General features: G+C 39.6%; 1 protein-coding gene across 2 annotated transcripts in view; it reads left to right on the plus strand.

Annotated features, from left to right (window-relative positions):
- Positions 1 to 37: 37 nt before the first annotated feature.
- si:dkey-246g23.2 (solute carrier family 66 member 2) overlaps positions 38 to 15,573 on the plus strand; it is a 55,806-nt gene continuing 40,270 nt past the window's right edge. Inside the window, exons 1-3 of one of the 2 annotated variants that reach the window (XM_044357357.1) lie at positions 38 to 211; positions 4,726 to 4,981; positions 5,606 to 5,739. In XM_044357357.1, coding sequence (XP_044213292.1) covers positions 4,773 to 4,981; positions 5,606 to 5,739 — 343 coding nt within the window. In that variant the 5' untranslated portion in view covers positions 38 to 211; positions 4,726 to 4,772. The remainder of the gene's footprint in view (positions 212 to 4,725; positions 4,982 to 5,605; positions 5,740 to 15,573) is intronic. The other variant, XM_044357356.1, reaches the window with a different exon arrangement.

Genomic DNA, 15,573 nt, shown 5'->3' on the forward strand with positions numbered 1-15,573 from the left:
GTGTGTGTGTGTGTGTGTGTGTGTGTGTGTGTGTGTGTGCGCGCGCGTGCGTGCGTGCCTGCGCGTGCATGTGCCTCCTCCTCTCTTGTGAACGAGTTGGGATTTGAAAAGTTGGAGCTGCCAGGGAGCTCTGTTTGTGTTTCTGACGCTGCAACAAGTCGTGTGAATGTGCGGGTCTGTGTTTTGATAAGGTGAAGGAACGTGAATGAAGGTAAGGAAAGCTGGAAGTTGTCTATGGTTTTTACCTGTAAGACATAAAGTTATTAACACAGAATCAGACTGTTGGGGGTTTTGCGTGCTTTAAACGCGGTTTTTGAAAGTCTTTTAGAACAAGACGCAAACTTTGTCAGAGGATATTTGCTTTTGGTTTTTATTTACCTTAGAGTTGTGGATGCGACATTACCCACGTTACCAACGTTAAACCTAGTATGATATTAATTTATAACAACGTATGTCCTCTGTAATAGCTGTTTCTTCGTGTGCTGTGCTGCTATAGCCCAAAATTGATGTCTGTAAGTTCGGGCATTTTGGCCCAACCCCATTAAGCTATGCTTTGCTTACATAACACAGTGTACTAGAGGTGTCCTAAAGCTTGTAGGCTAGTGGTGTGATGGTTTACTCCTCACAGCAGGCAGTAAGAAGTGGCCGCAGGAGACGTCTTGGACTGTTAAATTCTGAATAATGTTTAACTTTAGGAAACTTGTAAAACACAAAAGGACCCTACTCTGCAGGCATTCACTTTGTATTGTCAATGATCTCTATAGAATTGACAGAGAGACATATCAGAATCACATTTATTTGCCAATTATTAGCAAGTACAAGGAATTCAGTGTGGTCCAGTTGTCAACAGAAAAAGCAATAAACATTAAACAATAAACATAAACACAAACATAACAGTGTAAGAAAGAGAGGGGTGGTAACAAAGATTCTGTGTAGTGGGGGTGGACTATGTGCTTGCATCTGTGTGTGCAAAAAAGCAGAATATAAATAGAAGTATAAATACCATTGTTGATATAAATGTAATTTGAGTGTAAATAAACTATGTGTGTGTATTAATAGGATATATGTATATGTACAGTTAACCATTGACAAAATCTATTTACATCTACACAGTATGTTTACACTTTGAGTGTTGCTACAGAGGAATGAATAACTTTAGAGTCGGCTTTCCGTCCACCAGTTCCATCTGCGCTGCTCTGTCCTCCACAGCAGTGAGGTCTTGGCTTTAGTATTGTCGTGTGTCCTTACACCCTTACAGCTGACTTATGTGAAATAACAGATGTCTAATGGATAATTAGACCCTATTCCCGTTCCGGATGACTCTCCCACTGTGACTTCCACTGACGTTTCAGCTCGGTGCATCAAGTGCAGCTGCATTTACTGCAGCGTTGAAATATTATCAGCAGTCACACCATGAGAGTGATAAATCGTCAGCCCCTGAGAACCTGTTGCTGAGGTCTATGATGCTGTCATTGCTGTAGTACTTTTTAGTGTTCAACCAGTGTTGACTCTAAGCTATAATGTATGACTTGTCAGCTGACACTGGCTGCCAAATAGGTATGGGAACAAAGGCGTTTAGAAGATATACAGAGGCCGTGTGGTTGAGATTTGACACTATGATTATTACACAGCTACAAGATGAATTGTACAGTCACACGAGAATCACGCCTCACCACTTTATTTAATCTGTAGATTGCTCGATAGAAGGAGGGAAATATTAAGCTTGTCCCTGTGGTAACCGATGTTATTATTTCCTAAGAATGCTTGCTAACACTAGGCATTAAAACACCCCGATTTTAGGGATTAGGGAGTGTTTAAATACCCGAGCTAGTTGTTATGCAGACAGGACAGCCTGGTAATAATATGTGTTTACTGTGTGAACTCTCAGAGTGAAGAAGCTGCACTGAAATCATTGTCAAGAGAAAAGTCAGTTAGTAGGAGGAGACACTGACTCGAATGTTGACTTGTTATCTCTGCACTGTGGCAGCTAATACTGACACCTCCCACCCAGGTCACTCCTGCAGTGCTCCCAGTACCTGCCTACCACCCTCCCTCTGTAGGATATTTCTGTTTCTTTGTCACCTGTCATCTCAGTCCTTCTATGTGGCTGTTAATACATAAACTTATTTGAAATGTGAAAGCTTATATTATTGCTTGTGTCTCTAAAATTGTAAGTATATACTTATTAGAATATCATTAATCAATCCATATATGTTAAAAATAACTAGAGAGGATCTTTTTGTTTGTTTACAGCACTGCAATTTATTTGGCTCTAATAAAGATGTCAACATCAGTAGGGCTGCAACCAGCATTTAATTTCATTATCATGAATATTTTTTGATTAATCAATTTGTTGTTTTGTTTATAAAATGTCAAAAAATTATGAAAATGTTTTTACCATCACAGAAGACAAAGAAAACCATAAAATCATCACATTTTAGAAGCTGGAACCAGCAAATGTTTGGAATTTTTACTTAAAAAATGATTGAAGTAGTTATTTGATTATCAAAGTAGTTGCTGATTACTTTTGCATTGATTGACTAATCGATCATTCGACTAATCCTTGCAGCTCTAAACATCAAAGAGGTGTGCTCTACCTGTGTGATCCACTGATGGTGGCAGATAGGAAGGCAGAGTGCAGTATTTGTGTATAATATTAGTGGTGGTGGTCAATAATTCAGTGGTAATACAACCACTATTCAGGTGTCAGCACATCTGCCAGCAGCACACCATAGAATAGAGATACAGACAAAATGACAACACATATTGAAAGATGAAGTATATGAGAATAATTTCCACTATAATTTTGATTTTGTTCGTAAATACTTTTTTGGCTACATTCCAAAGAAGACATGTTGTAAGTTTAGCTTTTTCTGTGTTGACAACACAGCAAAATGGCTGGTCACGCCTATTTCAAATGCCGTTTACAGGCCGTAGGATTGATGTGGAGACAAAATGAAAATAGCTATTGAGAGCTAAGAGATTACAGATTTGAACAGATTTGTATTCTTAAGATTTTTGAATATATATATTTATTTATCAACAAATCATGAAGTGGGCTTATTTGAAACACCCATGGGCTTAAAGGGTATATTAGGTACCCATTAAGCCCATACCAGACTCTTGACATATTTTGACAAATTAAACAAAAAAGAATTTAGAAGTTGGTATAAATGAATTATTGACACTCCAAATGAGAGATTGGACTTCCATTTTAATGAAAATGTTCTCACTTAAATTGGAGCATTATATATTAAAAATGTCTGAAAAGCGGATTTGGTGAGCTTAATAGGGACGTTTACCCTATAACACGTCTGAGTGTTTGTGCATATACAGCACTTGTGTGCATTTGGGTTACAACTAGGAATTGTTTTCACTTTTTTATTATATTTATTTCATTTTTATTTTATGTGCTTGTTAAAAAAAGGCTTTCAGAATCAGAAACAGGTTTATTGCCAAGTAGGTTTGCACTAGAGCCCAACTGATACTGGATTTTTGGGGCCGATGCCAATATTGATATTAGGGAGTAAAAAAAATTCCAACATCAATCTATCGGCCAATAATCCTATATATACAGAATATATACATAAATTTACATTTTTTTGCAATGATCCCTTAAATGTGGTTATCAAACACAAAACTATGTAATGAATGATATTTTACAGTTTAACATTAACCTTTATTGTATAAAATGGCATCAGTGCACTGAAACAGTAAACTTCACTGGGAATTGTTATAATAATTATAAATTACTATGAGTATAAAAACAAATAAAAAAAACATACGTATGTATATATTAAACTTGAATTAAGAAAAAGGATCAAATATGCATAAAATGCTGCCTATATAACTTTAAAAAAAATAAAAACAAATATCGGTGCATTTTACACAACATATACGCCGATACCGATATATCTGTGATAGGCCAATATCAGCTGACTGATATATCGGTCGGGCTCTAGTTTGCACATTCAAGGAGTTTGCCTCGGTGTTATGGTGCATAACAATCAAAATATACACAAAAATCAAGTAGTTTGAAGCTTTGATTGCTAAATGTTTGGCATTTTACTAAACAATAATGATTAAAATGTTTATGTCTGTCTTGACATATTTATCAATCAGTAGGTCTGTTTCTGTCTTCTGATTGATTTCCAAGGGGTGGTATCTTAAACAAAAAGTTAAAGGGAAAAACATTAACACATGTTGACTACTATGTAAACCTGCATTTACATATTAGTTAAACATTGTTTATATGCACAGCAGACAGAGTAACACATGGTACATGACTGAAATGTGTATGTTGGTCATGCTGCTGTGCATATTATAGACTGTTGTGTAGTGTGGACCTTTTTAACATCAAAAATGAACTCAAGAGTCATTTCTGCTACCTTTAAGAGACTAGTATAATATTTGATATAGGGTACATTTTATTTTCCTAAAAATGTATAAAAGTCTGCATAAGTTTGGCTTCTCCAGCCATTGTGCTTTAATTAGATTTTGTTGTGGTGAGAGAGAGCATTGTTCAGTCAGGAGGGCCAGTGATTTAAAACAGCAGGAAACAAACTGGCCCATACATAACTGAGTTAAATACTTATTTACATGTAATCACCTTAGTATGTGGTACTTGGGGAATGTTAATTTCAGACCCTGGTAGTGACGTCTGGTTACGTCAGAGCAGCCATCAGAGACACTTCAGATAAATCCCATCATCTCTCTGCTTCTCAGGTGCAACCCCTACATCACCTGGACACCCCTGATCTTCGCTTGGCGTGATGGATGCAGAGGTGGTTCTGCAGGAGGAGGACATGGGGGGCTCGTGGACGCTGCTGTCCTGGCTGGCGTCCTGCCTCATGGTGTTTGGGGGAGCCCTTCCCTACGTGCCCCAGTACCAGGAGATCCAGAGGAGCAGCAACACTGACGGCTTCTCCACCAGAGTCTGTCTGGTGCTGCTCATAGCCAACATCCTTCGCATCTTCTTCTGGTAAGGATGCAGGAGAGAGGAAAGTGTTAAAAATACAAGGGTGTTCTTGTGGCATTGTGGCCTGTGTTGTCATATTACTTGCGTTATTGCCTGTCTTTCTTATCTGTTTTTCTGTCTACGTTCTTGCTTTTTTTTCTTTTTGCCTTTTGGAAGTCACAGGCAATTTATAAAGTCATCCTTCAGATCAGTCTTTGTGTCAGAGGTTAATGGAAGAGGAATAAAATCACAGACTAAAATGAGATTGATGATATAATCAGAGCCATATGCTGTTCAGTTTGAAGCTTCTTTTAAAATGGTTTTACACATCAGGGAGCACAGGTCATTGTTCTGGTCGGAGGGACGGGAGAGGAAGTGTAATAATTTCTTTATAGCGTCTGGTTAGAACATTGTATTATTTATAAGGTCTTTCTGCCCTGTATGACATGTCCTGTAATGAAACTCATGTAATGGATTAGGATCTTGTGTGTTAACTGTGGTGTTTACATGCCTTGTTTATTTGTTCTTGATTTCATTGCTGATGCAATATTCATTTGTCATTTATACTGTATTGTTATTTGTGTTCTACAAGTTCTCTCTTATGTACACCCTGCAATGTAATTGGTATTTTTGGCTGTGTCTTTGCAGGATAGGGAAGCAGTTTGAGCTCACCTTGCTGCTCCAGAGTGTGGTGATGATCCTCACCATGTTTGCAATGCTCCACCTCTGCTGCACAGTCCAAAACACCAACCGAGTGAGCACCAAGCAACACCGACTTTCAGGTAACCAGCTCTGTACCAGAATCATCTGGACTGATGACAGTCATAACTAATCACACGACGATACCTGACAACAGCAACACTATTGCTGTGTATTTATGGTAATTACAAGTCCTGTCAGGGTATCAAATGACATATCCAGCATACACCTTCTGTGTGTCAGCAGTTTACATGCTGAGTGCTTCAGCTCCCGCTTCTTGCCAAAAGAGGGGGCCATTGGAAAAGTTTAAATGGCAAGGCTGCTGTTTTCAATATGCCTTACCTCTTACCTCACTTATTTTCCTCTTATCAGATTTTCGTTTCAGTAATTCTAGATTGAATAGTACATTTTGGCTGCATGTCTAGACATTAAAATGGATGCTGCTGCACGCTAGTAATGGTAAAGCCGGAGGGGAAATGAAAATAATGGTTTCTTAGATATTAAGATATGTAAGAAAGTGCAAGGCAAAGCAGAAATGTCCTATGGATATATGAGTCGCAGTACGGTCACACATGAGATTAGTCTATTCTAAGCACGACTGTGTGTCTGTGTGTGTGTGTGTGGTATAAAGGGAGGAAATGGATGAGGCATTGGTGCAGAGTAAGGGAGGATTGGAGAGGGGATGAAGAGGGCTAAGATTAAGAAGACCAATATCAGCATCCACTGTGCATTGTGGGACTCATGTCAACAAGTGCAGAGTAAGCGAGCCTGTCCAAGATTATTTTCAGGGTCACTCTATAGGGTGCTGACTTTTATGGGTAATTGTGTTTTTTTTACAGACACTCGAGTTGATTGCTTTTGCAAATGGGCTGACGGAAATTCAATCTAAGTACAGTTTTTATTAGATAACAGCCAACGGAGTGAAATTGATTGATGGATCGCAGAGTAGAATGCATTATTAAAGACGTAAATTATGATAACTGTTTACATAAACTGATTTGTGGGGAGAGAAATGTTTCTTTACAATTAAAAACAGAATATGTGTGTGTTTTGCTGTCAGTGGCAATTCCTTTAAAGTGAGCTTTGATTTTGTTGACATGAGACTGATGATCATCTTTATATTAGGCATCTGTGCTTCTATTGTCTCAGAAAAGAGATGGTGTATTACTCATCATCAGCCCTATTTTTTTTTTTTTTTTATCATGAAGGCCCACGCTTAAACTTTTTCATGGCAAATGAAATAATTCATGACAACTTGTGGTGGTGGATTGTCTGTTTTCTCCGAGGGCAGATGATATTCATAAGCTCTATATCTATCTGTGCTCACTATTTGTACACATGTTGCAAATACAGCGGACAGAAAGTCTGCCTGCAGGCCATGTGTTCTCTATGTTAAACAGAAAACAGAGCCCAGAAGCCCAGGGGTCAAATCTACATATACGAGTTTGTCCGCTATGACTCAGGTTACTAAAACACAGCGTGACCACCCTCTCACAGTAAGCCCCCCACACAGAAGGGTGGGCCTGAGGTCCGGTTTCACAGAGTGCAAGTACGATGGGGGATGGTGGGGTCAGGACGAGAATAGATCAAAACAGCCTTTGGTCCCAACTGTCCACTCCTCCCTCCATCCCTCCCTCCATCCATCCATCGCTAAGTCTTTCCAGCAGATCAGGGTCGTCTCTATGCAAAGCAGTTAGTTTCCTCTCCCCAAGACACGTGTCGCCATGATTTCCAAATATGTAACTATTCCTGAGCGTATTTCATGTTGCGCTGTTTCCTGTCATGTCTTGGCTACCCGCCTAGCATGCCTCCCCGTTCTTTATTTTTCTTCTCCCCTCTCGTTTCCCACTTTCCTCCACTGCTCCTCCTCTCTCTTCTTCCTGTCCTTCTGTTCTTGTTTCATCTGCTTCCCCTCCTCTTCCTTCCCCGTCTCCGTCTCCTTTCAGAAGGAACATCTGAGATTGCCAAAGTACATGTGTGGCGTAACAGGGTCATCTACAATCCTGCTGCTCGCCTGCCAACACCTGTCTCCTACTTACTGACCTCTTTTTCCACTTCCTAAAGACAAGAAACACAAACTGAAAGTAAAGGTGTAACTGTTGTCTGTGTGACTACCAGTTATGCTGCTGATTGAATACCTGTTACAGTCTGTTCTGGTTTTCTTTTTTTTCATTATATGCATTTCATGTATCATTGATATACAGTATGTTTACTGGGTCCAGTTCTGTTCAACCACTCAGTGATTTCAATGTGCTCAGACTCTGGCATGCTGCTTTGATTTATTTGCTGTTCACTGTCAAGCACAGAGCTTTTTCTGCTAAATACAACTGAATATGCATCGTTGCAGCCATTCTGAATGCTTTGACGGTTAATATATTTAAAAGAATCACATTTAGGCCTTTTTTCACACTGGGCCTCTTGGTTTGCATCCAAACCTGACGTGGATCGTCCCCTCTCCTTCAACCCAGTTGGTCTGCTTACATACTCGTTAACTGCTGTTTCCTTCCTCGTTTTATTTGTGTACCGATCTCCTCAACAAAATGTAGGTGTTTACAGTCGTTGCTAGGAAACAATGCCTTTCTGATGCATGTTGGGAAAATGAAGAACAATGTGAAGGCAGAACCATATTAGCATGTATGAAAGAAGTGAACTATTCCACTTCCCTCTAAGGACAAAAATGTTTCGTGTGGCTTGGCTTAAATGTTATTACACGCTCATGTATCAGTGAGGTATTTTATCTGTCCTGTCTTGTTAACAATGCAAGAATTCAAGTAATGATGTTATCATGACCTGTGCACGTCCCACTTGTAAGAGTGTGTTTTGCATTCTGGCTTATACATGAACTGTACCTCAGCGTGACTTGAACCCTGTTGACTTTTGGCTGTTTTGGCTGAGAGAGAATCAACATGATTAGAATGGAATTGAGTTTTCTAGCCAGGTCACCTTCATTATCTTTAATGAGTTTGTATGCACTTGGTGAATTAAGTGTTTTTTCTTTATGAGTTAGTGTATGTGTGTGCATTTGCGTGCTCTACACGAGCTCTACTTTATCCTGCCTTAATACAGAAATGGTGCTATAATTACACGATGAAAAGTCAGCAAAAACAGAGGCTGTTTTTTTATTTTATCTGTATCAGTTTCCGTGCAGCATTGTTAAACAGCCAATTTGAATTTTATTCCTCAGCTACTACTTAAAAACTCCTGGCTTTGTGGTCTTTTGGATCATGGCCAAAGGGTTAGGGTTAGGTAATACAATTGGAGCACGTGTGCCACTGCCACAAAGTCTTTGTTATGGTTTCTACACTGAGCTGACTCAGAGTTATGACTTTGCAGTGACTTCCAGTGGCTGCCACAGGGTGCCATATTAACAGTCCTGACCTCACGATACAGGGATTTGGAGGCTGATAAGGGAGAGAGAAGAGAGAATATGTTCAAAGGCAAATGTGACCTCAAGCTAAGTGTCAGGCATGGTGCAATGAAAGTGGGGGGACTTTGGACAAGTGAAAAGGTTTTTATGTTTTTTTTTTTTACCTCTAGTATGATGTTAATGGGAATTAAGTAAGTTTGAGCATAATATGATGAACTGCATTATATCCAGTAAACAGTGGAACAACATCCTCCTCTACTGGTTGGAGCTGGTATAGCTAAACCTGACCGTTTAAACACATTTTATCTCAACTGCTAAGATATTTTTTATTCGTAACCTGTGCATACAGTTTATATGCTTTACATTGTTGTTGTTGTTTTTTTTTTCACATTTAACCAGCCAACACTCTCAGCTCTCGCCTACAACACCACTTCATGAGTCACCGAGTGAAGAGCCACAATTGCTATTTAACATCCTGTCCGTGGGAGCCAGCGAGAGCTTACCAGACCATAACCAGAGGAAGAGATGGGACTCTTGATAGCTGGTGTTGACCCTGCGGTCATCCTTAAAACCAATAGCACTCAAGTGGTGAAAGCCATTTCAATTTGTTCTAGATAACCTCTTCAGGAGAGGTTGCACAGAGCAGACACTGGAAGCGTGACAGGAATTGTTTAAAGATTGTGTGCTCAGTTAGTGCCTAATTCGTTGTCTGTAATGTTGCAAAATGAACTTTTATACTGCTTTTATTTATCCAGGCAAGAATAACACCGTAGCCGTCCTTTACAGCCACAGTTCTCTGCTGTTCAACACCGAGCAGCGAAAACTAACTTGAATTGTTCAGGCTGTCTGACAGCTGAAAATTAATTCTAAGTATCCTTTAAATAAATTCGCAATTGATCAGTCAACACATTACTCCTGCTTGGGGCTCAGTGATTTTTTTCCTCAAGGATAACAACTTGACAGTAGTTTTTGAAGGAAAGCAGAATATTTTACTTTTCTGCTTCCACTTGACATATTGGACCACATTTACATCTATTCCCATCCATTCCCGAGGCTGCTTCTTGGGCTAAGTACGCTACTGCCTACATTACATCATTGGATCAATATTAGTTGTGTTGTGACCCTGAGTCATTGTATCATTTTGAAAGATATTTGCACTTCCCTAGGTTTATGTGTTTTAATAACATTTGAAGACAACAATGTAAGCTTTTTTTGTTTTGTTTTACTTTTCTCTGTGTATGAGTTTCCTTTCTTAGGCCAGAACGGTGAGAGTACTTATAAGTATGTATATATATATATGTGCATATGTGTGTCGCATTTGTTTCTGACTTTGACCCAATATAGTGTCACAGTAACGAAATCACTGAGTGGTGCAGTGCAGTATATGATGACTCTGCCACTCACTCTTATCTGCAACACTCAGGCAGCACTGCAAATCAGAATGAATCACAAGCAACAAACACAAGCACACACACACACACACACACACACACACACACACACACGCACACACACACACACACATACACGTGGACACAAAGACAGACACTATGCAACCCAACCAAATTGCATTTACATGTCCTACAACACAAAGAAAAGTGTTCTGCTTACTTTCAACTTGAAGTGTGTTTAATTAAACCCCTGATAACAGAAGAGTTTAATTAACAAGTCAAATGAAGTCAGGTAGGTGAAAGGTGGTTTATTAACAGTTGAGCTTATTGGATTACTTGAGCAGAATATTTAAAGAATGGAAGTATATAACATGCCTTTGCTTTGAGGGAGTATTTGTGGAGATAATTTTTTTCTTGTAAGTTGTTTTTTTTTTCTAGCAAAATGTGAAAGCATTTTCTTCAACAAAAGATAAGTTTTGTAATTACCTTCAGAGGTATAGCTCCTTTTACACAGCCTGTTCAAGGCGGGAATGTTGCACTGTTATTCCGCTTCACCATTCTGTATAAAATGTATGAACACGGAATTGGGGGCCATTGTTGTTATACCATTAAGCTGGCAGTGGAGGTAGTTGCATTGCCGGATTGACGTCTGTGTAAAAGGGACAGCCAGCATGGCAGGACCAGTCACACTAGATGCCCACCCTGCCGTGTTACACGTCACACCTCTGATTCCGCAATTCTGGCATGCTATCTAAAATCACATGCGGGGGCGGCATTATGCTGGCTTTGTTTGGTTCATTGTAAAAAAGCAAAGCCAGTCTAAGGACGGGTCGTCTTCTTGGCAGTATTGCAGGATCTCTGTATAAATGGGGGTATTGTTTTTTCTGGTGTGTTTCTGAAGTGTAAGAGTTGTTAGTAGTGGTGGCATGTTGGTAGATATTAAAAGAAGAAGATGGAGGAGTGACTCTCCCTTTTTTCTGATAGCTAAAGCAACATGTCGCTCTCATGTCCTGATATGAATTATTCATACATGAGTACAGCAGATATTCTCCAGACTAAGTGTTCATTGCCCAAATATACTTTTCTTGTTTTAGGACACAATTTAATGAAGAAACCTCTTGTGAAACATTTCACAATCAAGTGTGAATCTGAATGTTCGCTTAATTGACCCACCTGGTCCAGAAAAGGTCACATCAGAATGGAACAGAATGGAAACTCGGTTCTCTGATGGAAAACTTGATATTGAGCAAATTTCTCAGTCCCTCTCTGAGGGTCTGCCCCGATACCTTGTAGTTATTTATGGATATGGGTTAGTAATTCATGAACTTGTCTTTGACCCCGCTGAACTGGTTGTGTCAGTCAGGACAGTGTGTCGCCTCATTAGACCAACACTAGAGAGAAGATCTGACAAACAGACACCATCTATCACCATCCATCTCCGCCATATAACCTGACAGGTGTGTGTGAATGTGTGTGTGTTTGAAGAGACAGGGTGTCAGGATATGTGTACCCATCTGTTATGTGTGTGTACTATAACTGAGTATGTGTGAGTGTGTGTGAGAGTCTCAGGACATGTTGCACATCTGTTTTAGTGGTTAAGTAGATTGTGTGTGTGTGTGTGTGTGTGTGTGTGTGTGTGTTCAACATGTCGATAAAGACTATCAGGCCAGCCAAATGCCTGCTAACTGAACATGAAGTCAATACCTTCAGAGCACCCATTAAGTCGACGAAAGACCAGGCTCATCTTGTGGTAAATGTTCAGTTATATCAATATCAACCTACAGTATACTGTTCAACCTATATGGTTGATGTTGATATATATCACTACATGTTTAAATAATGCAGCTATAGCATTTTAAAAGTACCCTGAATATGACTAAAGCCTCAAAAACTAGAAGGTTCAGTATCATTTCAACATGGAAGCATCTAATCGGGAATCAATATCAAATATCAGGGAGGTAGCACGTGCTGGGATGCACCACATTATGTCATTATGGGCAGCCGAGTGGGAAAAACTGTTCACATCAGCCTCTGAGTTGTTATTCCAAGATATCAGGGATTTCTGACAGCTATATCTCCCATTTGGCAGGAAGAACTACAGATATTTCAGTAAACCTCTGGAAACATGACTGCAAAGCTAACATCATGAGCTGTTACAACTAAATAAATTCCAGTGTTGACACTAATAGAATCAATTCAGCGAATTAAAACAGGAGCCATATCCGCTGTCACTTGTTAACTAACAGCTACAAATACCTCACACAGCAAACATAGCTAATTTAGACTATTTATCTGGAGTGACTACAAGGCTAGCAGTTGGGGATAAAGGGTGAACAAAGTCAGAATAACAGCAGATTTCTCAGTTTTTCCCATTGAGTGCACAATTATTCCAGATTCCTATAAAACATTTTATCAAAGCAGACACTTTGACTTGTTATACAGTGCCAGTCAAAAGTTTCGACACACTTTTTCATTCAAGGGAAGGTGTGTCCAATCTTTTGACTGGTACTGTAGTAGGAAAAGCACGTGTTATTAATAATGTTAACGATGGCTCTGTTCTATTCAAGTGTCATGGCAAGCTGTGACGGTGAGACAGCGTACACAATACCAGGCCACTGAAACAGAAGCAGCTAAATGGAATTCCGCCATTGTTATTTTGATCATTTTAATCTGTGCTTTTTTCTACCGTTACATGTAAGCAGTGTTGATTGACAGCTGGAACTGACAATTAACTTGCCAGCTGCTCTCCTTGGCTCCTGGACCCTGCGCTGTCTAGGACTTTCGGAGCTTCTTCTTCAAAGAATAAACAGATTTTCTGCTCCAACTAGAATCATAAGCTGCAAGTCTGGGCTTTAAACCGTTTCCAATGTAAACCAATGTTTGACATCACATCTCACTACATTTATTTTTATATATGGTTTTTGGTTACATGTCATAATGTCTTCTGTAAAAAAAAAAAAGAGTATTGTTTCTCATAAGGGGTAACAGATCACACATATGAGGTGATGATTGATTGTTTTGGTTGAGCTCCAGTATTGCTATTGTCAAAGTAATATTAATTAATTCATTAAAGCACATCGGACTTTGTTTGTCTAAATGACACACACATAATGACCCATATGAGCCTGTACTTTTATACGCCCTATGTGTTTGCTGGGATGGCACCTTTGTAGGCGATGGAAGAAATTAGTTTCCTGCCCTGGTTTACCCTGCCTGAAAGCATAATTAGCAGCACATATTTTTCTAAGCCTTTGTACTTTTGCATAACCACACCACCTCCATATCATTAACATTGTTTGACCTTCTTTGTCAGCACTTTTCACACAAGTAGGGAGGGTAAATTGAATTCCCTGTAGCTTCGTTGTCTTTGTATCTTCTGAGTCAGTGGCTGTTTTGTTTTTGCAAGCTGCTGGTACACTGTGCAACTGCAGCCTGCATGACTAGTTTGATTATTATAACCACACACCAAAAATTGTATTAAATACAAATTGTATAAAATACAAATTCACTGTGTTACCCCTATGGAGAAAATTAAGATTGTATTGTTTTTTCCATGTCAGGGCAGTGGTAGTGGCTTGTGGCAGCCTGCAGAAGGTCAACAATGATCTTTTCTGCCACCATATGAATAGTGGCAGAAAAGATCATGGACGCACACAAGGGTCTTATTCTCATTAAGTGCCTTTAGATATACATGTTAGACAGCGCTCTCCACTGCCATCATCAAAACACCAATTGAGGGAATTTCCTTTTTTAAGAATGGTGTTCATCCTTCCAGTAGAATTCACAGACTTGTACAATCAGTGCCAAGGCGCATTGAAACTGTTCTGGTGGCCCAACACCTTACTAAGACACTTTATGTTGGTTCTTCCTTTAATTTGTCACCCATCTGCATAAATGAAATGTCTTTTTCTCTTCCTCTCATTACCCCATTTTACCTCCAGTGAGGAAAGTAACCAGACATCTGTTAGTTTTAGAGGTTTGCAGCTTTTCTGTCAGGCCAGCTGTTCAAACTGAAGAGAATCATACCACAAAGACAAATGATGATTCCAATGCATTAAGTACTGTAGTTTACAACAAAAGTGCTGAGTATGGACAAGCTGTACCTCTTCTAGATTGTAGACATTCTCCTTTTTAGATGCTTGCAAAGCTTCAGTGTAAGTTGCAACATACTGTATGCTATCACAGATGAATTACTGTAAAACTCTCCTACATTGCTACAGAGATGCATAAAGGGTGAGCTGAATAGTCCAGTGCCTCATATGATCCTTGGTGGGCTAATGCACATTAGTCCTTGACTCCACAATGTCAAGGAGGCGGCGTGATAAACACTGATCCCTGTGAGGTTTAAGCTAATTATTCCCCCATTGAGTTGAACTGAAATGAGCTCGGCCTCAGCCATTTCCCCTTCACTCTCTCACAGCTTTGTTGCTCAGCGTGTTGTGCTCTGATCACACCCCATTAGAGGGAATGTAGAGTCAAACTTTAAAACCCTCTGGCTCACTCATTAAAAGAGAACTCTTTATGTCTCACACTCTGTCTCTTCCACACAGACATAAGGACACACATACCCTCCCTCAAAGGAAATAGCCACACTGAAGTGATTTATCACTTTTTTAAATGTTATTTTTTTTATTTCAGTAAATAACTGGCTAAATATACATGCTGTTACATAAGCCACTTCTTTATCTAGACCTGAATCCACAGTTTATTTCTCATAGTTCCTCCCTATGTCATGTCTTGTAAATTTATTCCACCATCCAGCCTGTCAGGGATTATAGTAGCATGATGAAGTCTACTTGTGTCAGGCAAGCCTCCTGGCAAGTTAATGACCCACCCACAAGTTTGAGAGACAACTCAAACTAGCTGCGAAATAAAAACATTTTGTCACACAGAAAGTTTTTTAACCATAAACTAAAAAATCTGGGATGATTAATTTTGTAGGAGTACAGGAACTGAACTTGCAGCTGTGTGTACAGTAGAGTATGTAGCAGGATGCCTGCTTTTCCAGTGTCCTAATTGGAGAGGTGATGCTATGCCCCGGGCACTGCATCATCCATGAGACACTAAACTTGTGCAGACTCCTCTGACTTGTCTCCAACATGTCACACTGTGCTTGCTGAGAACAGCAGTGCCTGCAGGACTGCCCTCAAACCCAAACA

The sequence above is a fragment of the Thunnus albacares genome, chromosome 7 (assembly GCF_914725855.1).
Source record: "Thunnus albacares chromosome 7, fThuAlb1.1, whole genome shotgun sequence".
Lineage (NCBI taxonomy): Eukaryota > Metazoa > Chordata > Actinopteri > Scombriformes > Scombridae > Thunnus > Thunnus albacares.